Genomic DNA, 25,547 nt, shown 5'->3' with positions numbered 1-25,547 from the left:
GATCCAGACAAAAGCGTGTTGAGCTTGAGTCACTACTTGACTCTCAAGGTCCCTGTCCAATATCTGCTATAAAGACCTCAGAGAGAAGAAGAGGAGCTAATTCCTGGAAGCCTTGGTGATGTCAGATACGTGATTCTTTCCGTGCGACAGAGTCTGTCGATGGCAGCAGCGTGCAGCACAGGCCTGGTGGCTCTGTGGGCTCACAGCTCAGTGGTCTTCATTAAGATGATGACTAAGAAATTATCTGCCTGGCATCGTGCTGCCAATCTGCCCCTCAGCTACGAACGTTCCCACGATCTGCTGGCACTCAAACACGCTGCAACACACACTGCAACACACACTTCTCCTCACACAGAGTCACAAAGCCCTCAGGCTGTTATGTCACTCTTCTGAAAGGTCTGGAAACGGAACCTAAGCTACTTATTGTGAGGAGGGACTGCAGTCCTTATCGCGCCTTTAAAAGAAGAGACGTCGACTTTATTTTAGGAAAAGGTTCTTTCCTCAGAGTCACTTATTAGATGTCTCGTCCATTTCTGTGTGGAAGCAGAAACTTTCTGGGCAACGGTGAAAACCGATATTACTCTCAGGGGTTTCCTCTTCAGCACGGCAGCCTCCATCAAGGATTTCTTCCTCACTGCCAGAAAACATGGCAGTTTCCTGTCGAATGGATTTGTTTTGCAGCATGTCGTGTCTGGATTACACGAGTGAACAGTTTCCCTCAAAGCTGCGATCAAATTCATCCGTGCTGGAGCTGAACAGTTTGTATTTGTTTACCTCCCTGACCTGAACACAATCACGGTATCGTCAGTGTCGTCAGTGTTTGACGCCCTGGGATGTGACGATTGTGCACGTTCGGACTGTACATTGTGGATCTGATTCCCTCAGTGACTTCAGTCTTTACCTGAGACCTTCTGCTAAGACTCCAGGTGGATGTTTGGCTGCAGGATGAATCTGGGGCCAATCAGACGCCTCCATGTGTGACACACCTAAAGTCCCCAAAACTACACATTTCTATATTTGGACGAAAAGTCAGGATGTTGTCAGATATAAAAAAAAACTCTGCAGCATTTTCACTCATCCCAAAACGTTCACAGGGGAGAAGAAATAATTGTTGTGTTATGCACACACACACACACACACACACACACACAGAGGAGGAGTTCCTCTGGGCTATTTATGGAAGCTGCCCTAATTTCACCACCTGCTATAAATACACTCACCTATTTTCTTCTAGACAGCTAAACCCAAAGTTTCTAAAGCTGCGTGTTGGTCAAAATGAACTGCAGTATCATGTCAAAGGTCAGAGGTCACAGCATCAGGAGAAAGTACTGGGGAGGCAGAGAGGATTTCTTTGCTCCAGAGGATGATTTCTGAGCACACAGAGGAAGGAAGTATGACAACTCACACACACAGAAGAAGAAAGAGGCAGCTAATTTATTATTCATATGGCATTTGCAGTATCTATTAGAGGGTGTGTGCTCATTCCAATTTAATTGGCCCTATTAACCTAATTAACCACTATGCTGAATGTTTCCCAGATCGCCTGCTTTCGGTCAGATGGCCCCGCTGGCAGCAGCAGCAGCAGCAGCAGCAGCAGCAGCTCTGGGCCTCGTCTCTCTCAGACTTTTGATCTGCAGCAAATGGATGATTTATCACTTCTCCCTGTAAATACCCAGGCTGTCAGGAGAGCCAGCATCAGGCTGTAATTTAGACGCATCAATTCAGTTTTAGAAAAACATGTCGCATCAGGTTCAGGTGAAAACTCATTATGTTAAGTTGGAATAATAAAGAAATTGTCATCTCCAAAAAACAAGGTTCACAAAAAAAAAAAAAAGTTATATACACTTTACATCCCTGCAAGTCAGATAATTAAAAAAGGGGATATTTAATTCTGGACTTTACCCAAAGTGAGATGGATACAAGGAAAATAAACATTCATGTTTTTATTGGACAGTTTGATGTTGCCTGTACTTTTACTTTGTAGATTTATATTTTCAATCAGGGCGCTGCCACTAAAATGTCACATTATGTTGGTTTTCAGTTTTGGAACAGATTAAGGTGAGAGTCCAAAAGAAGCACCTGCATTAAACTTGAATAAAACCTGTGACCTCGACCTTTAGATTACTCAAACCAGAGTGGGACTGGTCCTCTCTGCTCAACTCTCCAAACCCACTCGTCTCCTGGTCAATGAGCAGAAAAGCACCAGGTGTGGCTGGTTCCAGGACGACACGTGAATAACCGAAAAGAAGGAGAAAAGGTTGGAGATGAAACAGCAGCAGAAGAAGAAACTGATGTCAGTCTGAATAAAACCGTAAACCGGCAAAGAGACGTGGAAGGTATCGGGCGCCGGGTGTTTTCAGGTGTGTGTTGTGTGACATTTGACCTTGACTCTTCAGTTTTTGTGCTCAGTCTACATCTCCCCTGACCTTGGTGATGGGGTTGTCATGGCAACCACAGCAGCTAGCAGTCTGATTGGCTGGCAGGTTGAGGAGGAGAGCGGATGTTGAAGGATGTGTGTGTGTGTGTGTGTGTGTGTGTTTGTTTGTGGAGACGGCATCAGTGGTTGATACACCTGTTCTATTTCTGCTGTTTTATTCTTCACACACACACACACACACACACACACACACACATGCTGTGGCTTAGTTTTTTCTTTCTGATACTGAGGAAGATAAAAGGACAAAGAACAGTGAAGGTCACACCGCAATGACCCTGTACGTACATACACACACACACACACACACACACACACACACACTTCAAGCATCAGGGATCATTACACCATCAATAGAGCAGAGAGGACACCGTGAGTGTGTGAGTGTGTGTGTTGATAATGATGCTATTAAGCGGTGAGTGTATTTATAGCTCTTTCTTTGTAAAGGAGAACACACACTGACCCTGTGGAAGAGACACAGACACAGGACGGGCTCATTAAACGTCTTTTCTCTGAACTAAAACTTGATTTCAAAAGGTGAAGATTTTAGTTTCTTTACTTTCACTTTGTCTTCGTGGATTTTTCAAATGTACAGGAAACAGTAAAGTGTGTATCAATAAATCAGTCATAGCAACAAAGGATGTTAATGTTTGTTCACACCTGAACACACCTGTCCCAGGTAATCAGCAGTGGGTGGGGCCAATCAGTGACCTCCTTACTGATGTCACTAGGTTGGCTAAATGAATCAAGTCCCCTGATTGGTCAGTTCCAGCTCTTAACTAATTAATGGAGCAGACTTAATTAAGTTTTCTTCCTGTCTCTTTCTTTTCCCTTCATTTCCTGTGCCCGTCCTCTCCTCTCCTCTCCTCTCCTCTCTCCTCCTCTCCTCTCCTCTCTCCTCCTCTCCTCTCCTCTCCTCTCTCCTCCTCCCCTCTCCTCCCCCTCAGCCTGGCGTTGCACCCAGAGCGCTCCCTGGTGGCGACAGGTCAGGTGGGGAAGGACCCATATGTGTGTGTGTGGGACTCCTTCACCGTCCAGACAGTCTCTCTGCTTCGTGACGGACACACACACGGCATCGCCTGCCTCGCCTTCAGCGCTGACGGACAGGTGACACACACACACACACACACACATAGATACTGTGCACGTGCTGTGCACATGATTAATGATACAGAATCTGATTCAGCAGCAGACTTCTGTGTGCAGCCAGACAACAGAGGGGTTTTGTCATTAAGGGACAATCGTACATCAACTTAAAGGGCACAGAAGACACACACACACACACACACACACACACACACACACTCAGTGAGCAGGACAAACAAGATATGAGGATTGATGGGTTAGGACAAAGGGAAAAGAAAGTTGCTTCACTCAACACCCATAATGTGCATGAGCTACTGGACATTTCAGTTGACATTGTCGTCACACACTGGGGTAACTGGTTTAAAAACACAGGCACATGCACCAGGCACAATGCATCCTGGGTGTTGTAGGATTTTCCACTTTGGGGGCTTTTGGGAATAAGACGCCCTTTCCACTGTTTCCTCTGGACATGAAGGACGTTTTTACTGTTTGACACATAAAACTGAACGAGGTGAATTACTCCTGTAAAGACTTTATGGCTGTCTTCGTTATGGAAGCTGTTGTAAACATGCTGTTATGATTATGAAATGGTTTCATCATGTTTAGGCGCACATGTGACTTGGTCAGGGTTTTGTGATCCGTTGCACCCCAACTGTTCAACACTGCACCCTGAGGGGAGAACATTTGACCCCCTGAATCCATATTAACTGATCCAGCTGATGTGGAGTCTTTTCACTGTTTGTGCTGTTGGTTAATGTAGTCCAATGCAGCCCGTCCTGTTGACATGTTTCCACCACACATGCACCTGGTTGGTGTGACTCCCCGCTGTGACTCAGTTCGTCTGCTGTCACCAAACAAACGTCCTTTGAGTCCCGGCCGACAGCACCGTGCAGACTGTGAACGCACCACGCTTGATGTGTTTGGATTGTGTTCAGTTGTCTTGACAGGTGGAGAATAGATGCTTCTCCCTGTGTCAGTCAGTCTGTGGCTGCTGAAACGAAACACAACTCGGGGTCGTCCCAGACCGACGTGCACAGCCACTGCGGCTGCAGGCAGCACCGTGTGTCGTGGTGGTCTGGAAGTGTTTGTCTTATTCCTATGGAGGAATGTCAGACTGGTTAAATATCAATAAATAACAATCTGCTTTAAAACAATATCCATTGATATTTGACTCTGGGACTCTCTGATTGTGTTTCTGAGGACATTTAGTGAAATGTGTTGAATGAATTGACCATCCGTCTGCTGCTCTACTGTACAATAAAAATATCCAGAGGTAAACGAGTCGACTGGTCTGAGACTTCAGTCACAACCTAGAGTAAAAACAGAATCAATAAAAGAAGCATAAATCAGATTAATAATAAATCAAACACACAGGCTGTTGCTGCAGCTGATTTATTATGAAGTTGGTTCAGATCCTGGTGCTTTATTTTTCTTCTCTGCTGAAAGAAAATTCAGGTTCATGGAGGAGTGTTGTCAGAATTTACCTTGGGGGAAAAGTGCCTCTAGCTTAAACCTTCTGGTTTGTCCAATAGGTTATTGTGGAACTGTGAAAAACTGTGGAACTACCTATGGATCAAAGCCAAATTTCTGTTCAGACGAAACAATAACAGGTTTCTGGCATAGTGCAAATATAAAATGATAAAATATGTCTGAGGTAATAACTATAGAATAATAACCAGTAATAAATATCAGTATGGAAAAATAAAACATTATAATAAACTATTTAGATTTCTCTCTCCCTCTCTCTCTCCTGCAGCGGTTATCCTCGGTCGGCCTGGATGCAAAGAACACAGTTTGTATCTGGGAATGGAAAAGAGGGAAGGTCCTGGCCACAGCCACCGGACACTCAGACAGGGTGAGTGTCTGTGTGTGTGTGTGTGTGTGTGTGTGTGTGTGTGTGTGTGTGTGTGTGTGTGTGTGTGTGTGTGTGTGTGTGTGTGTGTGTGTGTGTGTGTTTTTCTAACACTCACTCTACATGTGTGTTGACGTCTCCTCCGTCCTCCAGATCTTCGACATCTCCTGGGATCCATTTCAACAGAACCGCCTGGTGAGCTGTGGAGTCAAACACATCAAGGTAAGTGAAGGCTCTGAGTACTACCAGCTACCCTGTATGGCCAAAAGTTTGAGGACAGTCCTGTTCAACATGTACTTTATCGACAGGCTGAGTCAGGGCAGCTGGACTAGTTTTTAGGTTGAAACGTTTCATCGATAATCCTTGTGTCTTCGTCAGTCTGAGGGAAAGCTGGTAGGAAACTCACATTTATCCTTCAGGTTGGTTTTACTCCACCCCTAGTCCCGTGGGCTCATTAGGTGCTCTACGTAAATCAGGTGAGAGTCGTTAGACTCAACACAACAGCCATCACATCATGGCTACAGTTTTTACTTTTGTAGTTTAAGCTGATTTTCACTTCTGATGAGACCAGAACAAACATTGTCCTGCCGATGATTTTCATCTCATCCCTCTCCCCCCCTCTGGGTGTAGTTCTGGTCTTTGTGTGGAAACGCTCTCACACCAAAGAGGGGGATTTTTGGGAAGACGGGGGACCTGCAGACCATCCTGTGCGTGGCGTCGGCTAAAGATGACATCACCTACTCTGGGGCTCTTAACGGGGACATCTACGTTTGGAAAGGACTCAACCTGATACGAACCGTTCAGGCTGCCCATGGGGTGAGTCTCAAATCTTTGACTTTGATTTAGTACTACGTTGTTGTACTGCTAATACTGCAAATAATACTGGTAGAGTCTCATAGTCTGAAGTGGTTGTACTCCCTCTTTCTCCTGGACTCTCCCCTGTAGGGCTGTGTCCTGCGATGTTCTCTAAACTGTCAATTTTATGAACATTCCCCTGAATTTGTCGTGACACTCGTGCATCCAAAAAGACAGTTTGTTTTCGTCCAATGTGAAATTTCCTAAAATCTTCGTGTGTGTGTGCAGGCTGGCATCTTCAGCATGTACTCCTGTGAGGAGGGTTTTGCCACAGGAGGCAGAGACGGCTGCGTCCGACTGTGGGACGTCGATTTTAAACCCATCACCAAGATCGACCTGCGAGAGGCCGAGCAGGGATACAAAGGTATGCTGCCGTCAGACCAATCAAACGAAGGTACAGGTCCTCACACATCAGTATGGACTCAGTGAGACTTAAAACCAGATCTTCCATTTGTTTGGTAGAAGACTACTGAAAGTTTCTGTCTGTTCACAGGAACAGACTTTTATTATACACATGTTTTACTGCTAGAGCCTTTAGTTCCTAATTGCAGTGATGGAGAGAGGATGGGCTTCTTGTCAGTGCAGTCTCAGCTGTGGTTACATACTGTTAGCACAGAGAACAGGCGAGTCGGGAGAAGTATCCTCAAATACCCGTCGCCCTTGTCAGCTCCGCTCTGTCTACCAAGAAAAGACAAACAGAAAATATCCTGCCGGAGCCAGAGATTCTTTCGTCTTGTCTGGGTTCAGTTCTTCCTCTCTTTCCCTCCGGTGTGAGCAGACGTTTGTCCTGGTTTTGTGGTTGTGCTTCAGCAGAGCAGAGGTGTGAACGTTCGTCATCTTCTGTCTTCTGACCTGATTCTGTGAAAGTGCAGAACGTTTGAACTCCGCTGCTTCTTTTCACTCCTGAATGCTGCGACCCAGCAGGAGGTGGAGCTGGGTTCCTTTTGGAGAACCCACCATTAAGCCCCTGGCTCCTTTTTTACGTCTTGTCTCTGAAGATTCCTGTGGAAAGGAAGAGGTGGAGGCTTTGTCAGCTCGCAGGTGGTGGTTGTTTTGGAGAAGCTTTCCAAAGGTTTTAGTGAGAGGTCAGAGTGCAGAAGGAAAATGTTACTGATCGGCACGAGGTTCTTTCAGTCCTTCTCCTTTTGAAGGTGGAAATGTTAGACTATATGGGACAGGAGGTTGATCCTGTTGTCGGCTCTCAGGATGAATCCTGCTCGGTTTGGTGACATCTGTTGTTTCTAACGTTTGATTCTAACGTTGATTTCAACAAACAACCACTGGCAGCAGAATTCATTCGTCTATGGACACTGACAGTTTCTAAGTGTCATTTTTTAACAGATACACACTGATGATGTCCTGAAAATAAATAAAACACAGCAGGTTTTTTGTTGTGAGTGAAACTGAGAAGAGAAAGATCTTGGCTGGGACATTAAAGGTGGAATTAGGACGCTGAGAATATGTGATTCCTCTCCTGAAGACTTTCAGGTGAATAAAAGATCAACATGAGCCGACACACCTGCAGAAGTGCCGACTGAAGTTCCTCCTCCCCGACCGAGCGATGAAAAAGCTCGCATGCATAATAAACCAGGCAGAATAAATCACAGGGGAGCAGAGCGAGCGGAGGAAGAGAAGACGTCAGAATGAAAAGAGAGAAGATGAGATGTTTTTTTTTAGCCTGCGGGAGGTTTGGAAGAGATTCGTTGAGGTGAAGTTTTCCTGGCTCCTGCAAACACATCAGAAATCCTTCCTGCACAGTTTTACTCTGCAAAACTCTGCGTGGGACAAATCTCCAGGGAGGAGTTTCTAACAAAGTTACAGGAGGCATCAGAGGCTGAGCCCGCCCTCTAATGGGCGATCAGCTACGCTAATTACGCTGCAGAGTCTGGGGAGCAGGAATCTTGACATCCATGTTTGTAGGTGACGTGTGCTGCAGGATCTTCACCTCGTCTGTTAAGACCGGGTCTGTTTCTGTCCTGGCTGTAAACCTCAAAGCAGGACCCTGGAGGTTTCCTGCTCATTACCTGGAGTTAATGAGAGCTGCAGATCTAATCACAATAACTATTGACAGCATCTCTCTGGCTTCTCAGCTTTTCTCTCCTTCTTTTTCTCCTGCTCATCATATTTTTATCCTGCGGTTTATTTTTATCTGCTCTAATCTTTCTCTGCCTTTCTCCTTTTCTTCACTCTCTGTCCCAACTGTTTTTTCTTCCTCCGCTGTCTTTTCTGTTTTATCTGAAACTTTTGTAATTTCTCAGTTTCCTCCTCCTCCTGCCTTATGTTTTATATTTACGTCCATTTTCTCCCCCCTCACACTCTCATTTCTCAGCCCTCTTCCTCTCATTCTTCTGTCCTTTCATTTTAAAGCCTGTTTATTATTGCTGCAGATATTTTTTATTCTTCCCTGCTGATCTAAACCTCTTCCTCCTCCTCCTCCTCCTCCTCCTCTTCCTCTTGCGCCAGGTCTGTCTATTCGCAGCGTTTGCTGGCGGGCCGACCGGATCCTGGCAGGAACACAGGACAGTGAGATCTTTGAGGTGAGGAGAAAGACGGACAAGGGAAACCAACAAACCCCGCACCATGCTGCTCTTCCCTGCACAGACGTTTTATTTTGGTTTCCTGCTAAATGCTGCCTCCTGATTGGCCCACACACAGATTACCCAGGCTTGTAACTAATAATACAACTTTTGGCATTTGGTAAAAAATACCAAGTCTACTTTCCTTTTATTTCCTTAATCACGGTCATTCTGGTGCAGCATGAGCTGCGGTAGCTTTAAACTGTAAGTACCACGCTCAGACTGTGCTGTCAGCTGTGTCTGTGACTCCACCTGTCCAGGTGATGGTGAGGGACCGGGACAAACCGCTGCTGATCATGCAGGGACACAGCGAGGGCGAGCTCTGGGCGCTGGACGTTCACCCCAAGAAGCCTCTGGCTGTGACCGGCAGTGACGACCGCTCCGTCAGGTCAGTGGATGGATGGGTGAATGGACCAATGAGTGAACCGGCTGACCAGGCTCAGGCCCAGGGGCCCCAGGAGTCGGGAGGCCCCCATGCACCCACAAAATATCCCACAGACACAAAATGAACCAAAAAGAGACAAATTAACCACAAAGAGACAAAAAAGCACCAGACAAAATGCTAAACTACTAAAATTACCACAAAGAGATAAAAGAGCTACTGCATCGAGATGCGAAACCACCACGGAGAACCAGCTGGGGGCCTCAAGGCTGGGTGCTTTCCTCAGGAGCACCTCTGTGTAGTTAATGACAGGGAGGAGCTGGTTTCCACTGTGTCTGGTTCTGTTCATCTCCTGCAGACTGAGTTTTTACAGCGTAGCAGGAGATTCCCCTGAGACCAATTATGAATGAAAACAAACAGCTCAGCTCAGGTGGTAATGGAAACAAAAGTGGGGAAGAAAGATGCTGATACAGTTTTGCTCTGCTCACTTGATGCAGCTCAGTATTTTTGTCTGTATTTGACTCACCCTTCAGCCTGTCTTTCTAGCACGGCATGTACGGGGTTTAAAATCAATCAATCAATCACTTTGAATGGGGCTGAGGTCAGACTGACTGGTTGAGGGTTGGGGTGAGGTCTCAGTCTCAGTTTGTCAGTTTATGTTCAGATAAGGGAACCAGACCTTCTGGCCGATCACAGATGTAGGAGCACACAGTCCCATGTCCTCCTGGTAGACTGCTTTATAACCAGACATCATGTTTCTACTGTTTACTGTGTCTGACTGTGTGTGTCTGACTGTGTGTGTCTGACTGTGTGTGTCTGGCTGTGTGTGTCAGGCTGTGGAGTCTGGTGGATCACGCCCTCATTGCTCGCTGTAACATGGAGGAGGCGGTGCGGAGCGTGGCGTTCAGCGTGGACGGATCCCAGCTGGCTCTGGGCATGAAGGACGGATCCTTCACTGTGCTGAGAGTCAGGTAACGCGCACACATACACACACACACACACACACACACACACACACAGAGTTAAACAGTGAGACAAACAAACAAAGTGAATTTCAACCGTTTCTCTCCAAATTGACCTCAGAGACATGACGGAGGTCGTTCATATCAAAGACAGGAAGGAGGTGATACATGAGATGAAGTTTTCTCCAGACGGAGCGTATCTCGCCGTTGGCTCCAACGACGGACTGGTCGACATCTACGCTGTTGCCCAGAGATACAAGAAGGTAACTAATTCAAAGTTGGACGTGTTGGATGACAACCAGCCATGACTGGTGATAAAAAGCCAAATAAGAGTCCTTGTTTAGACCTTCATACACAGGTGTTGTAACTGTGCTCTGCAGGTAGGAGAATGCAGTAAATCCTCCAGTTTCATCACACACCTGGACTGGTCTCTGGACAGCAAAATCCTGCAGACCAACGACGGAGCTGGAGAGCGGCTCTTCTACCGAATGCCCAGTGAGTCTCTGCGGTCGCTCAAATTCTAGTGAGGAGCAGTTTCAATTAGTTACAGGCCGACCTGCTTCATTCACACACACTCTCACTCCACACACCTCACACACCTGTACGTCCGCTTTTGACTTAACATGCATCTGAAGTCCCTGTTGGAGACTGTGTGACACAAGAAGGCACACACACACACACACACACACACACACACACACACACACACATGCACGCACACAGTCGTGCACCTGTATTCATAGAGCGTACTTACCTGTCGGAGAAGGTAAGGTACCCACACACCTGACACACTGATGACAGGAGAACGAGGGAGTTGTCAGTCAGTGACATTAGAAGATGAAGTGATGAACATTTTCTCCTTAAAATTTCAGTCCTGGCTCAGTTGGAGACACCTGTGGTTGCCATGGTAACAGTGTGTTTGAGCACCTTTTCTTTTTTTTTTTCTTTTTTCAGAAATCCAGCAGCTGCTGTGTCTGCTCACAGAGCAGCACAACAAATGATGCTTGGTTTAATGAGAAGGCAGTCGCTGTTAATGACAACCTGTACACACACACACACACACACACACAGTGAAGGCTGTTGGACGTGTGCAGCAGGCTGGTTTCTAACTTCACTGTGACAAGAAAAGGATTGAAACCATCACTGTTGCAAATCATTTGTTTGTTGCTTCACAATAAAAGGCTCAGGGTGGGTTTTATTGTGAAAGCGCCCTGTTAGCGTTAGCGGTAAATAGTAATAATACGAGACAGTGACTCTGGATTACAGGCTGCAGTGTTTCCTGCTAATCATGGGAATCATCGCTGCTGCTAATAATGAAAGTTTTGGCATTTGGTAAAATGTGTAAAAAGTGAGGAAAGTGAGGCCAATGAAGACAGTGAGGCCAGTGAGGCCAGTGAGGCCAATGAGGACAGTGAGGACAGTGAGGCCAATGAAGACAGTGAGGAAGTGAGGACAGTGAAGACAGTGAGTCCAATCAGGCCAGTGAGGCCAGTGAGGACAATGAGGACAGTGAGGTCAATGAAGACAGTGAGGCCAGTGAGGACAGTGAGGCCAATGAGGCCAATGAGGACAGTGAGGCCAATGAGGACAGTGAGGACAGTGAAGACAGTGAGGCTAATGAGGACAATGAGGACAGTGAGGACAGTGAGGCCAATGAGGCCAGTGAGGACAGTGAGGTCAATGAAGACAGTGAGGCCAGTGAGGCCAGTGAGGACAATGAGGACAGTGAGGCCAGTGAGGCCAATGAGGACAGTGAGGACAGTGAGGCCAATGAGGACAGTGAGGACAATGAGGACAGTGAGGCCAGTGAGGCCAATGAGGACAGTGAGGACAGTGAGGCCAATGAAGACAGTGAGGAAGTGAGGACAGTGAAGACAGTGAGTCCAATCAGGCCAGTGAGGCCAGTGAGGACAATGAGGACAGTGAGGTCAATGAAGACAGTGAGGCCAGTGAGGACAGTGAGGCCAATGAGGCCAATGAGGACAGTGAGGCCAATGAGGACAGTGAGGACAGTGAGGTCAATGAAGACAGTGAGGCCAGTGAAGACAATGAGGACAGTGAGGTCAATGAAGACAGTGAGGCCAGTGAAGACAATGAGGACAGTGAGGCCAATGAGGACAGTGAGGACAGTGAGGACAGTGAGGACAGTGAGGACAATGAGGACAGTGAGGACAGTGAGGACAGTGAGGACAGTGAGGACAATGAGGACAGTGAGGACAGTGAGGACAGGATAAAAAAAAGACAAACACGACTGAGACCAGACTCCTCCATGTTTCTTCTGCTCCTTCTGTCTGGGGCTGAAATGTGCTAACATGCTGTTTGTTATCGACAGAATCTGCACTGAAAGAAACTGCTGTGCTCATGTTCTGCTCCTCTTCCTCCTCTTCATCTTCCTCCTACTTCTCCTCTTCCTCTTATCATCTTTCCTCTCTTTCGCCTCCTCTTCCTTGTCTACTTCCTCCTCCTTTTCCTCCTCTTCCTCCTCCTCTTCTTTCTCCTCCTCCACTTCTTTCTCTTCCTCCTTCTCCTCTTCCTCCTCCTTTTCCTCTTCCTCTTCCTCCTCCTGCAGTGGGGAAGCTTGTCAGTAAGGAGGAGGTGAAAGGTCAGCGCTGGGCGACCTGGAGTGGTGTCCTGGGCTCTGAGGTCAGCGGCATCTGGCCAAAATATTCCGATGTAACCGAGATCAACGCCGTGGACGCCAATCACGCCGCCGCTGTGCTCGTCAGCGGAGACGGGCATGGCCTCGTTAAGCTCTACCGCTTCCCCTGCCTGAGGAAAGGTCTCTGTCCTTTCTTTCTTTCTGTGGCTTCTTTCTTATCTTTGTTGTGTTGTTCAGTGACACCTGTGTGTTTTCTGCCAAAGGGGCCAAATTCAAGAAGTACATCGGTCACTCAGCCCACGTGACCAACGTGCGGTGGTCACATGACCTGCAGTGGGTTCTGACCACAGGTGGGGCTGACCACGCCCTCTTCCAGTGGAGGTTTCTGCCAGAGTCGGTCATGAACGGAGGACTGGACCTCAACATACAAGGTAGAGATGGAAAGATGTCAGCTGCCTGTACTCATATAGGTTTTAATACCCTGTACTGCAGTAACAGCAGAAATACCACAGAATAAAAGTACTACATTCCAAATGTTAATACAGTAAAAGTCCAAAAGTACCATTATCCAAATGTACTTGAAGAACAGCTGACGTTAACTACCTTATATACTTCTAATTTGAAGTACTTTCCATACTGCTGGGTAGCTGACGTTAACTACCTTATATACTTCTGATTTGAAGTACTTTCCATACTGCTGGGTAGCTGACGTTAACTACCTTATATACTTCTGATTTGAAGTACTTTCCATACTGCTGGGTAGCTGACGTTAACTACCTTATATACTTCTAATTTGAAGTACTTTATATACCGCTGGGTAGCTGACGTTAACTACCTTATATACTTCTAATTTGAAGTACTTTATATACTGCTGGCTAGCTGACGTTAACTACCTTATATACTTCTCATTTGAAGTACTTTATATACTGCTGGGTAGCTGACGTTAACTACCTTATATACTTCTAATTTGAAGTACTTTCCATACTGCTGTGTATCTTGTGACGGTTTGAACAGATCCTGTCTGCGTCTCCTCTGCAGACAGTCATGGGGACTCCAACAGTGAGGAGTCGGACAGTGACGCGTCAGACGTCCCGGAGCTCGACTCTGACATTGAGCAGGAAACCCAGATCAACTATGAGCGACAGGTAGGTCCAGTGTGACTGCTGGTTGGTTTCCATGGCGAGTGGTTTCACGGGGCACCTTGTTACTGCTGAGTGTGTTTTAATGGATGTTTAATTAATAATTATTATTATTATGACATACCTTAGCCTGTTTAACTTCCACACCTTTCATATCGTCCTTCCTCACCACTTCCTTTCTTCCTTTGTCATTCCCAGTTCTTCTGTTTTCCACCTTCCATCCTCTGTCTGTCCTTTCCTTCCCCCTTCGCTCCGTCTGTTTCTATCCATACAAAAGCAGCACAGCTCTGCAGTCTGAACATGAAATGCTGTGGCTCCTGATAAGGAGGAAGAAGGAGGCATGTATTTTTGATTCAACTTAGTTTTTCTTTGAGATGATTGAACAGTGAGTCAAATGGACCGTGACTCTGAGCGCTGATCCACCACAGCTATTCAGCTTTTTAATTTGAAAGCAGAGAAAGTGGAGCGTTGCCAGCTCCAAACCTCCTGGGAGAAAAGTCTCTCCCTGCGAATCCTTCAGGGTAAAACACGGCGGCGGAATAATCTGCATGAGAAATGAGCAGACGTGTTTCATTTTAGGCAATAACAACAGCCTGTGGACGCTGAATCTGCTGCTGTGTGTCATGGTGAAGGGATGATTTCATTTTGATATAAAAACATTTTCTAAATCAATCTGATCAATGAACCAAAAGCCTGACTCTTGATCAACATGAAAAAAGATAAGATGATAAAACATTTTGTCATTTTATAATTTCCTATTTTATATATATTACTTTTCCCATAATGCTGTTGGGGAGGTAGGGCAGGGCTGAATTACTATGGAGTGACTTTTCTTGTTTACATGTCTAGTAAAGAGCAGCTGAATCAGCTGTTTGCAGTAGGACAACTCTTACTAACCCAAACCCACTAACAGGAGGAATCTCCACCAGGTTCTGTGGCTAAAAGGACGATTTGTTTTCTGTCAGTTCTGTGGGTTTCTGGGCATTTCCTCCCATGGATCAGAGCTAATGAGGTTTAAACCTGAATGTGTTGTGTTGTGCAGGTGTACAAAGAGGACCTGCCTCAGCTGCGGCAGCAGAGCAGGGAGAAGAAGCAGCAGGTTGGATCCCTGAAGAGGCAGAGGGGACCGGACCAAGGCCTCCGGCTGCAGTTTGTTCATGGGTAACACACGTTTTTTTAGACAAGCAGTTTCACACGTTGATGACATTTCTGGAAAAGTCTGTCAGTTTTAGTAGGTCGGACAGTTAAAGAGACTTAAATAGAGAAATTTAATGTGTGGAGTCTGCATGTTCTCCCTGTGCTTGTGTGGGTTTTCTCCAGGTCCTCTGGTTTCCTCCCACAGTCCAAAAACATGTATGTCAGGTTGATTGGTGACTCTAAATTGCCCATAGGAGTGAGTGTGAGTGTGTGAGGTTGTTTGTCTCTATGTGGCCCTGTGATGGACTGGGGACCTGTCTAGGGTGGACCCCTGCCTTCCACCCAAAGAGAGCTGGGATAGGCTCCAGCAGGTCCCTGTGACCCTGGTTAAGGACTAAGGGGGTACAGATGATGGATGGATAGTTTCACACATGATCACCACATCATGTCTTATGTTCAGTCCAGGCCTGGGAACATTGTGCCTGTGTGTCTCGTGTGCAGATATCGTGGTTACGACTGCAGGAACAACCTGTTCTACACTCAGGGGGGGGGAGGTGCTGTACCACGTGGCGGCGGTGGGTGTGGTCTACAATCGGCAGCTGCACAGTCAGCGTTTCTACCTCGGCCACGATGACGACATCCTGAGCCTCAGCATTCACCCGCTGAAGGACTTTGCTGCTACAGGACAGGTGTGCACGGCGTCACACACATGCACTGCCCCAGGCTTTAAAAACTGAACACAGGTTGAATCTTTGCAGCCTCGTCACCTGATCAAAACAAGACCAAGGTCGCTGAGTAACATGGTGACTACATTTTAGCTGCACACCAACGTTTTGACCTGCAGGTTCCCTGATTCAGCAGTGCCTGATCAGGAATAAAGCATGTGGTGTGTGTGCAGGTGGGGAGGGACCCAGCCATCCATGTGTGGGACATCCAGACTCTGAAGTGTCTCTCTTTGCTGAAGGGATTTCATCAGAGAGGAGTGTGTGCTCTGGACTTCTCAGGTGTGTGTCGCCCTGGTGTGTGTGTTTGAGGTGTATTGTGGTATGTCGTGTACTGTGGACATGTGTTGCCCTCACCTGGTGATGTGCAGCTATTTAAATCACACAAATACTCAAAGTACAAAGTCGCAGACTTACTGGTTAGAACTTGCATGTTTTGTCAGCAGCTGATGGAAAGAGCCTGGTGTCAGTGGGAGTCGATGACGGACATTCAATCGTGGTCTGGGACTGGAAGAGAGGCGAAAAACTCGCTACTGCCAGGTACTGCACCAACTACAACTAATACTACCCTAAAATAAAAGTAAGGTTTACTTTTACAAATACTCCTTATCCTGCTGCTGCTATTGTTACTGCAGTTATAAGAATAACTAATACTATGGTTATTAGTACAGTACTTTTACTTCTGTTTATACTGTACTATCATTACCACTGCTCCCACACAACTACCAATACTATTGCACTGATAACACTGCATTTACCACCACTGCTATTACTATTACTAGTTTTGGCTACTTCTCTGCTACTGTACTACTTTGCTGCTCTTGTACTAGGGCCACTACTTTAAACTTTCAGTGTTTAGATGTTGGAAGAGATAACAGCAGCAGCTAACAATTACTGTCTAATACTGTGAAACACTGTTGGTATTTATAGTTTGAGTACAGTGGCAGGCAGAGTACATCTTTAAACCAGGTCTTTACCCTGCATGAGGCTGTGTCTCTTCCCTGCAGGGGCCATAAGGAGAAGATATTTGTGGTGAAGTGTAATCCCATGCTGATGGACAAACTGGTCACCGTGGGCATCAAACACATCAAGTTCTGGCAACATGCAGGTAAAACAGCAGGAAAGACGAGTCAAATCAAAGACTGATCCAAATACCTGCTGCACCTGATGATACCCCCGTGTGTTTCTGCAGCTCAGCAGCTTCTGTGCGTCTATAATTTTACTGTTCTCTGGTGCTGGACTGGTGTTACATTTATTTCCCCACTTGCTCACCATAAAGTTATTCTGTTGTCTCTAGCTGAGCCTTTGCTGCTGCAACAGACACTGTCCCAAACATGGTCACTCTGCTGGTTTATGAGGTTTTGTGACCATTAGGCCTCGGCTGCATAGAAAGACACAGATGTGATGCGAATATTTTTAGATTCAGCGTGCGTCAGACTTTCCAAGGATAGCATCAGCTGCTTATTTGTTACTAATAAACATCCATACATCTACCCAGAAACCACAGAAAAAAAGATGTTTCTCTGATCTGCAGAACTTGCTTGAGAATCATCAGGTTTTTACGTTCTCTGCAGTGTCACAGTGATCCGGTGATATCTGCTGGTTCAGCCACATGTGCACTACAAAGAGGAGCTTCTTTTAGTTAGTTCTGCTACTTTACATGTTTCCAGTGTCTTAAAATGTGTACAGTTACTAGCTGTGTAGCTGTTCACAGCCCTCAGACTGCCTTTACTAAAGAAAAGTAAAGTTCACTTTGCAGAATTTATATTTTACCACTTTTGTGTTTAAGTAAAGGCAGAAACACCAAATGACTGCGAATGAATTTGTTCTGATGAATTGCTTCTCTGTCCTCCAGGTGGCGGTCTGACCTTCAGGCGTGGTGTGTTCAGGAGCATCGGCCGACCAGAGACCATGATGTCGGTGTGTTATGGCCGCAGCGAAGCGCTGGTGTTCTCAGGCGCAGCCACCGGAGACGTTTACATCTGGAAGGAACCGCTGCTCCTGAAAACAGTCAAAGCCCACGATGGGCCGGTGTTCGCCATGTTCTCCCTCGACAAGGTGAGGAGGACAGGTGTGACATTTTAGCTCTGTCATAGGTGAAGCTTATGGACAGGTGAGCGGGTGAGATGTCCCCTGGGTGCTTCTTTAAGTTGTTATATTTTTAATGGGTTTCATCTAAATTAAATTCAATGAGGCTGTTTTGAGTTTAATCTCACAAATATCATGAGTTTATTCTCAGAATTGATTTAACGTGCCACTAGAACAGTGTTGTACTGCAGAGCTCACCTGTGCCTAAAAACAAACATGTACCAGTTTAGTTAAGATGTTTAGCTCCCTCTTCATACGACACTTCAGTCCAGCCCCCATCAGCTTTACATGGCGCCCATTTTTTCATTTAAAGGAATTAAGATCCATCTCTTCCATTTTTTACATAACGCGTGTGTGTGTGTGTGTGTGTGTGTGTGTGTGTGTATGTGTGAGAACATGTGTGTTTTGAGTCACTGCAGTGAAACAGGTTTTGATTAAACAGTGTGACTGCTGCTCCAGACGATCCTCCTCCTGCTGATGAGGCCTTTACATTCAGCCTGCTCAGTGTGTGTGTGTGTGTGTGTGTGTGTGTGTGTGTTGTGTGTTGAACATGAGCTAAACACCAAAAACCTGAATGTAGGCGCCGACGTGTTTTCTCCTCCCTCTGTCTCTTTTATATAACAGGATTTCCAAAAACTCCTTTAAATCCTCTAAATCTCATTTCTTTGTTAGCTCATGTTCATCATGATTTTATCTTTTCACTCACACTTGACTCAAATTTGTTTTTGATATAACCCCTAATGTCCATTTTGACAAATCTGTATTTTCTATAGAATATGTTTATTAATGTTTATTGATGGATTCCTGAGCAAGTACAGGTGCAGGGGCCCCCAGACACTTTGGGTCCCCAGAGTTCACTTGTTTGTTCTTTTCAGCATTAAAATCAGTCAGTAAAAGAATCTGTCTTCAGGGCTTCGTGACGGGCGGGAAGGACGGCGTGGTCGAGCTGTGGGACGACATGTTTGACCGCTGTCTGAAGACCTACGCCATCAAGAGAGCAGCCCTGTCCCCGACCTCCAAAGGTACATACACCACCAGCACCTGATCGATCAGGTCTAACAAACAGATCAATAACCAAACAAGAACAGTGGAATCAGTAAAATATGCAGAAACAAATTCTGCCCATTTAAAAACAGTTATATTCATTTTTAGCATAAGAAGAATGAAGCCAGTTAAACATTGTTTTTATTATTCACCAAAGGTTCTGTGTCAATTCTACGTGGCTGCAGCTTGTTACTGAGGGCTGTGACCCGTCTGACATTTGATTTTTGAGGACTGAAAAGCCAAAGTAGAACATTGCACAGGTGCTCTCCTAACAGTGGTGGATTTTTCGTTTTCTGGCTGGAAAAAGTGTCGACGGTCAAACGTTCCCTGTTTAGGATTAAGAGCCTAGAAGCTGTCAGTAGAAATTCTTTCATCCAACGCTGCCACCAGGTGGACACATGGTGACATGTACCTCTAAACCTCTGTACTGGCTGCTGTGTGTGTGTGTGTGTGTGTGTGTGTGTGTGTGTGTGTGTGTGTGTGTGTGTGTGTGTGTGTGTGTGTGTGTGTGTGTGTGCGCGCGTGTGCGTGCGTGTGCGTGCGTGTGTGTGTGTGTGTGTACAGGATTGTTGCTGGAGGACAACCCATCCATCAGGGCCATCACTTTGGGCCACGGTCACATCCTGGTGGGAACCAAAAATGGAGAAGTTCTGGAGATCGACAAGACTGGACCGATGACCCTACTGGTGCAGGTATACTGGGAGTGTGTGTGTGTGTGTGTGTGTGAGTTTAAAACCATCGTTGTCCAGTCCTCACACCTTCCAAGGCCCATTTGAGGGTTCAGGTTGGACTTTAAATGTGATAAATTCATCCAAAATGTTGCATCTCCACAATTTTTTAAATTAGCACCACATTTCCTGACACTGATGCTGTGAATGGCACAGCTGCAGCAGTGAATACACTCGTGTCTGTGTTGGACATGTGTCGAAGAAAGAGCAAGTTTAAACTTCAGTATTGTTTTGACGAACCAGCATATTTGTGAGCTGCAACATCGTCTGCAGCCAAAGCAGCTTTTATTTGGTGCAGTAAGTGAAGAACTGGAAAAAATGAGCCACAACACCGTTGTTGTGATGGCGGTTTGAGGAAGGACGCCTGGGGCTGCTGCGTGTCTGGTCATTAACATGCTGGGTTTTGGTGGATGCGTGTGTACCTCAGGGATTCTTGAAATGTTTGGTAGTCTGGTACGGCACCTGTTGCCATGGTGAGGAGAGCTGTATGCTGCAGATCAATAAGCAGTTACACACATACAGACACGAACAGAAGGTGTGTTGGATTAATGTCTGGTTAGTGTGTTTTTAAGACATGAGGGTGGATGAGGAACAAGCTGAGATGATTTTAATAATAATTGTACTATAACACAAACCTAAATTTATAGCTTACAGTCTAATCTATTCATTACATTTTCAATTTACTAGTATGGCTCAGTGCGCTGATGTCTAGGCCCATGGCAGCATAACTAAAGGATGGTTCAGGGTCACCGGAGCCTCATCCTTTGATCCCAATCACATGCTCCAGTCTCTGTAATAAGCTGCTGTGGTCCATAGTGTCAAATGCAGCACTAAGGTCTGGGAGGACAAGTACAGAGATGAGTCCATTATCTGAGGCTAAGAGAAGATTGTTTTAACAGTGCTGTGATTTTTAATCACATTTTTAATAAGCGTGCCCCTGGTAAGTTGGCTGTATACACAGTGGGACCAGACCATGTTACCGTGGAGTTATTTTATTCATTTTAGCTTTGTTTTAGTTATCTTCTTTTCATTTTAATTATATTTTTGTTTTTTTCTTCAGATAAAGCTAAATACCTGCGGACAAATACACCCACACTAATGAATATTATGGTTTTAATAATAATTGGAGCAATTTGGTCACTACTTGATTTCATAATTTTAATAACACCCAGTCTCATATCATAGCTGCCATGCATCCATCCCTCCCACTTTAAAGACACTTCAAACCAAATTAAATGTGTTTTCTGAGCAGACAGAATCATCCAGTGGTCCTCCCTAAGACCTCGATGAGTCTACAAAGCTTTTCTTAAAAACAAATGTGAGCAAATTGCGGGGCAAATCTTAACGAGGAAACGCTACTGAAAACAGAGTTCAGCCCAGTGAAACACAGGTGCCACTAAACCTTCAGAAACTAGAATTAATCTGGTATGAAACAGCAGTTTGAAGGCAAAAATGAATTTAATTAACTGAATTTATTAGTTTGCGCTTTAGTCGTGCGCGCTCCCGCGAGCTGCACGCAGGCAGAGCGCGGCACCCAGGCTGCTGCTCCGTCGGACCGCTAACAGGCTAACCGCTAACGGGGCTAGGCTAGCTGGCTTTGGTTTGAAGGGTCGGAGCTTCCAGTTCAGTGATCCTCGTCTCTAAAGCTGTCAGAACCTTCTAGTTAGTCCAGGTCTGGTTCTGACTAAAGGAGCCAGAGGGAAAACTAAACATGAGGCACCGAGCAGGAGAGACGGGGAGAGGCTATGCTAGCGGCTAGCTGAGCTAACTGGGAGGCTAAGGAGCGCCAAGTCTGGAAAAAACAAGAAGTACCGGACAAAGAAGACGGTACTTGACTAGAACAGGAATGTGTTGTTGTTGTACAGTGACTCTAGTTAGTGTCTAGGTGAGTTAGACTGGAGCAAATCTGTAAACGAGCTGTACAAAAACATGTTAGCAACAGGAAGTGAACTCGCCTACACAGGAAACAGGGTCACGTAAGTATATACACACTTATTTCCAATTCTAAAAGACATAAAATGTCCAGTAAATCAGAAAATGTGTAGATTATTGTCATCACTACTTCTTGAGGTCTGAGTAGAGTCTGTTGGCTGCATGCAGCTCTAACAGGGACAGAGCAGCTGTAAGACGCCTGAGAGAAAGACCCCAACAAAAATGTGATTTAGACACTTACTGCTGCTGGTTTTCATTAATATCAGATTATTAATCACTACTGTGAGTGTTTGGTAAGAGTTAAAGTAGACTCAGATCAGTGTGTCACCATTTTTATCAGCTCCTGCCTTCTCTTATTTGGGTTTTGGCAGCTGGATGGTCAGAGAACATGGTTTCCAGAGGTTTTAGTGCTTGTTTTTAATGAACTAGCACAAATAATCTCTGCCTCTGTGCATGTTGTTACTGTGGTCCATGTGATTTATATGTGCAAAATTCATCCATATGTTTTGTGTGTGTGTGTGTGTGTGTGTGTGTGCATGCAGGGTCACATGGAGGGCGAGGTTTGGGGTCTGGCCCCACATCCCCTCCTCCCCGTCTGTGCCACCGTCAGTGACGATAAAACCCTGCGACTGTGGGAGACATCTGCCAATCACCGCATGGTGGCCGTCCGCAAGCTGAAGAGAGGTCAGATAAAGGAGCAGTCCACCGCTTTTCCTTTCTACTTTTTTTGTTTGTACTTAAAAATCCTGCAATTGTTGGTAAAATCATTAGAGATTGACAGACACACATTTTCCACTAATATATACATCCTGCCTGTGCACCAAAATACTACACAGAAAGCTGAAAATAACTGTGTGTGTGTGTGTTTCCCCAGGAGGTCGCTGCTGTGCCTTCTCTCCTGATGGGAAGGCGCTGGCGGTTGGTTTGAGTGATGGTGGCGTGCTGGTGGTTAACGCTGACACTTTGGAGGATCTGCTGAGCTTCCACCATCGTCGAGATGCCATCTCTGACATCCGCTTCACTCCAGGTGCACAAACACACTCACACACACCCACAAGTTTTCTCAACAGCCCAGTACAGTTGAGCAATACTGTAAAACAAAACACACACACACACTCTCATTCAACTTTTACCAGTTCAACTGAATTTACTGTCACTTCAGAAAGTGTTCACATCCCTTTACTGTTTACTTTTCACTCAGTGAAACTTCATTTTGAAATGGGAAAAACTGCAGTAGTAAACTGTGCAGAAATTGAAGAACAAGGAAATATTCTGACAACTGCATGAGCTGATGATGTGAACGGTGAAATCATTATGTTTGGGGATGTTTCACTGAGGCTTGTGTTTGGAGGAGAAATACTGTCAATGCTGCACAGAAGAAGAAACTGAAGTTTGAAGATAAAGTCACTATTGTGTTGAAAATGTGAAAACGGAGGCAAAGCTGTTGAGAAAAACTAAAACACTAACATGAATCCACTCATCCCCACTTTTATCTGACATTTTCTCACATCTGGTCTCAGACTCGGGTAAATACCTGGCGGTGGCGTCACATGACAGCTTCGTGGACATCTACAACGTGCTGAGCAGTAAGAGGGTGGGGATCTGTAAAGGAGCGTCCAGTTACATCACACACATGGACTGGGACGCTCGAGGTAACACACCAAGCTCTTTACCTCCTGTTCATGTTAGAGGTCGACTGATCTATCGGCCCATTTCATTGCACATTAGGCCGATTTATAGGCAGGCACATCTGCGATCAGCTAAGCAGGCAGGTTGTCACCACCGGTGTTCAGTGAGCTGAAAAGCCTAATTTAGCCTTATACATTTCATTGGTTGAATATGAAGCTACTTTTGGAGAGTGACTGTCTGGTCTGTATTGTTAGCGAGCTGTAGTTCAGGCTGTAGACACAGGTACCAAAACATGCTAACAAGTCCAGCGGCTAAATCATTATAGTCCACACACACGGCTTCAGCTAATGATGGCAGAGGAGAATCATTCGTTTCCAACACGTAATTACCTTGTTGCGTATTAGAATTGACGCTGACCGTCATGTGTGCAACAAATGTGAAAGAAACGTGTGAAATTCAGACCAATATTCTCGTTAAAACACGCAGGATAACGTTCCTCAATAAATGTGTCTGTGCGTCCGACACACGTAACACGAGCACGACGCTCCCACCACAAAATACACTTTTAATGAGGAAAGTTAATGTGCATGTTTTAGTCTGAAGTTTGGTCTGAACTGAGTGTTTCTACTTTCACATGCAAATGACTTGTTGCACATAATTGTTTACACATATTCTTAGACTGTGGCCCTTTGAATTATAGCAGTCTGTCAACAAACATAAGGATCATGACAGGTACCCTGCAATAAATCAATCCTGTTTTTTTCCAAAACATATTAGGATTGTGATGTGCATGGAATAATGTAATTATAGAAGAGGTGAGTTTAAAATGACAAATTTTGTTGTTTTTTTTTGTAATTATAGTCTGATGGCTGAAAAGAAATTGAACCCAGTATTTCACTCAGCCAACATCAGGGAAGGCCAAGTGCAATATCTGCCAGATGTTGCTGAGCATGGGAGCAGAAAAACCAAGGACAAAAAATACTACAAACATAACAATAATACACTTTTTATTCCTGGGCACTTTTATACCTTGTGAGATGAAGGGGGAAAATTAAAATCGGCCAAAAGAATCGACATCATATATCGGCCATCGGCTGCCCTGGTTTCTAAATATCAGCATTGGCCAGAGAAAACCCATATCGGTCGACCTCTAGTTCATGTGTTTTTCTTATTCGCAAATGTTTCTTAGATATGTGCAGGGTTTGTTTTCAGCTGAAGGGGAAAAGTTTCTCACCTGCACGTACCTGCAGGCTTTATGACATCACAGCTAGTTTGGAGCCAGTCATGACTCATTGTGCAGCCTGGGGTTTAGGGTGATTTAGAACCATGAAGCACTTTCCTTTGATGTAAGAGACGTGTCCAACTAATAAAGCTTCAAAAATGCACATTCAAGGAGTGAGATAACAAGTCGTTATTCTAAACAGGGTATTTTATTACGGAGGGAACCTGCACTTTATTATTTATATGTGTGTAAACATACAGTTTACTGTGATTTCTCAGTACAGTATTTCGAATGACGGGATAATAGTCAAAAGTTATATAGTTTAATTTGTTTATGCTTTTCTGGATACTGCTGGATTTTCTTTATCTGTGGGTGTTGTGTGTTACAGGTAAACTGCTGCAGGTGAACACAGGAGCCAAAGAGCAGATTTTCTTTGAAGCCCCAAGAGGGAAAAGGCAAACTATCAGAAACTCAGAGGTGTGTGTGTGTGTGTGTGTGTGTGGGTGTGGGTGTGTGTGTGTGTGTGTGTGTGTGTGTGAGAGAGATGAGTGACCTCACTGTTTTCTGTAGACTGTTGTTTTTTTTTCAGGTGTTGTAGTGAACGAAGCTGTGTTACCGTCACCTCGTGAAACATTCACATTGCAGCCACTAGAACAGACGGTTCTTCTTCTCTAATGTAAAATATTTCCACACTGCAGATGTTTTGCTGTAAACTGGACTCTGGGTCGTGGTTGAGCTCAATAAAGCCCCAATACTGATGTCTGAGATCGGATTGGGACATCTCTGTGTCTGCAACACCGGCCTCACTGAGTTGTCATTGTCCTTATTCTTTGAATCTTACACAGTCAAATCTGAAGACATGTTGATGTGATCCAGTGTGACTTAAACTAGCTGAGGATGTCATTATCCCCAGTGTCCCTCCACAATAAACCTCCATAAATCCAGATAAACCAGAGGAAAACAGAATCCTGCTGATTTTAAGTTTCCGGCAGTGTCGCAGTGATCCAGTGACGTCCATGGCTTCACTGCAAACAGCAGCTGATAATAAGGAATTCAGCATAATTTAATGGAGATAGATGTGCTTTGTAAACCATTATAGGCTAAAACCTTGGTAGAATCCCAGCATCTGCCTGTAGCTCACATCACAGCAGCACTTTTGA

The 25,547-nt window shown here is 45.3% G+C and overlaps 1 protein-coding gene across 1 annotated transcript in view; it reads left to right on the top strand.

The window, feature by feature from the left end:
* Nucleotides 1-25,547, top strand: part of LOC113131731 (EMAP like 6) — a 46,137-nt gene that overhangs the window by 8,765 nt on the left and 11,825 nt on the right. The window contains 26 exon segments of the mRNA XM_026309321.1: nt 3,382-3,541; nt 5,277-5,375; nt 5,526-5,594; nt 6,003-6,188; nt 6,456-6,591; nt 8,691-8,764; nt 9,064-9,191; nt 10,019-10,156; nt 10,269-10,410; nt 10,528-10,642; nt 12,717-12,926; nt 13,010-13,177; nt 13,785-13,891; nt 14,928-15,046; nt 15,524-15,566; nt 15,568-15,711; nt 15,921-16,026; nt 16,191-16,284; nt 16,752-16,852; nt 17,600-17,802; nt 18,743-18,854; nt 19,441-19,568; nt 22,079-22,220; nt 22,411-22,563; nt 23,057-23,188; nt 24,776-24,864. Coding sequence (XP_026165106.1) covers nt 3,382-3,541; nt 5,277-5,375; nt 5,526-5,594; nt 6,003-6,188; nt 6,456-6,591; nt 8,691-8,764; nt 9,064-9,191; nt 10,019-10,156; nt 10,269-10,410; nt 10,528-10,642; nt 12,717-12,926; nt 13,010-13,177; nt 13,785-13,891; nt 14,928-15,046; nt 15,524-15,566; nt 15,568-15,711; nt 15,921-16,026; nt 16,191-16,284; nt 16,752-16,852; nt 17,600-17,802; nt 18,743-18,854; nt 19,441-19,568; nt 22,079-22,220; nt 22,411-22,563; nt 23,057-23,188; nt 24,776-24,864 — 3,298 coding nt within the window.

This window comes from Mastacembelus armatus, chromosome 15, assembly GCF_900324485.2.
Source record: "Mastacembelus armatus chromosome 15, fMasArm1.2, whole genome shotgun sequence".
In the NCBI taxonomy this organism is placed as follows: Eukaryota; Metazoa; Chordata; class Actinopteri; order Synbranchiformes; family Mastacembelidae; genus Mastacembelus; species Mastacembelus armatus.
Note: the sequence above shows the minus strand (reverse complement) of the source record. Positions and strands in the feature narration are given on the sequence as shown.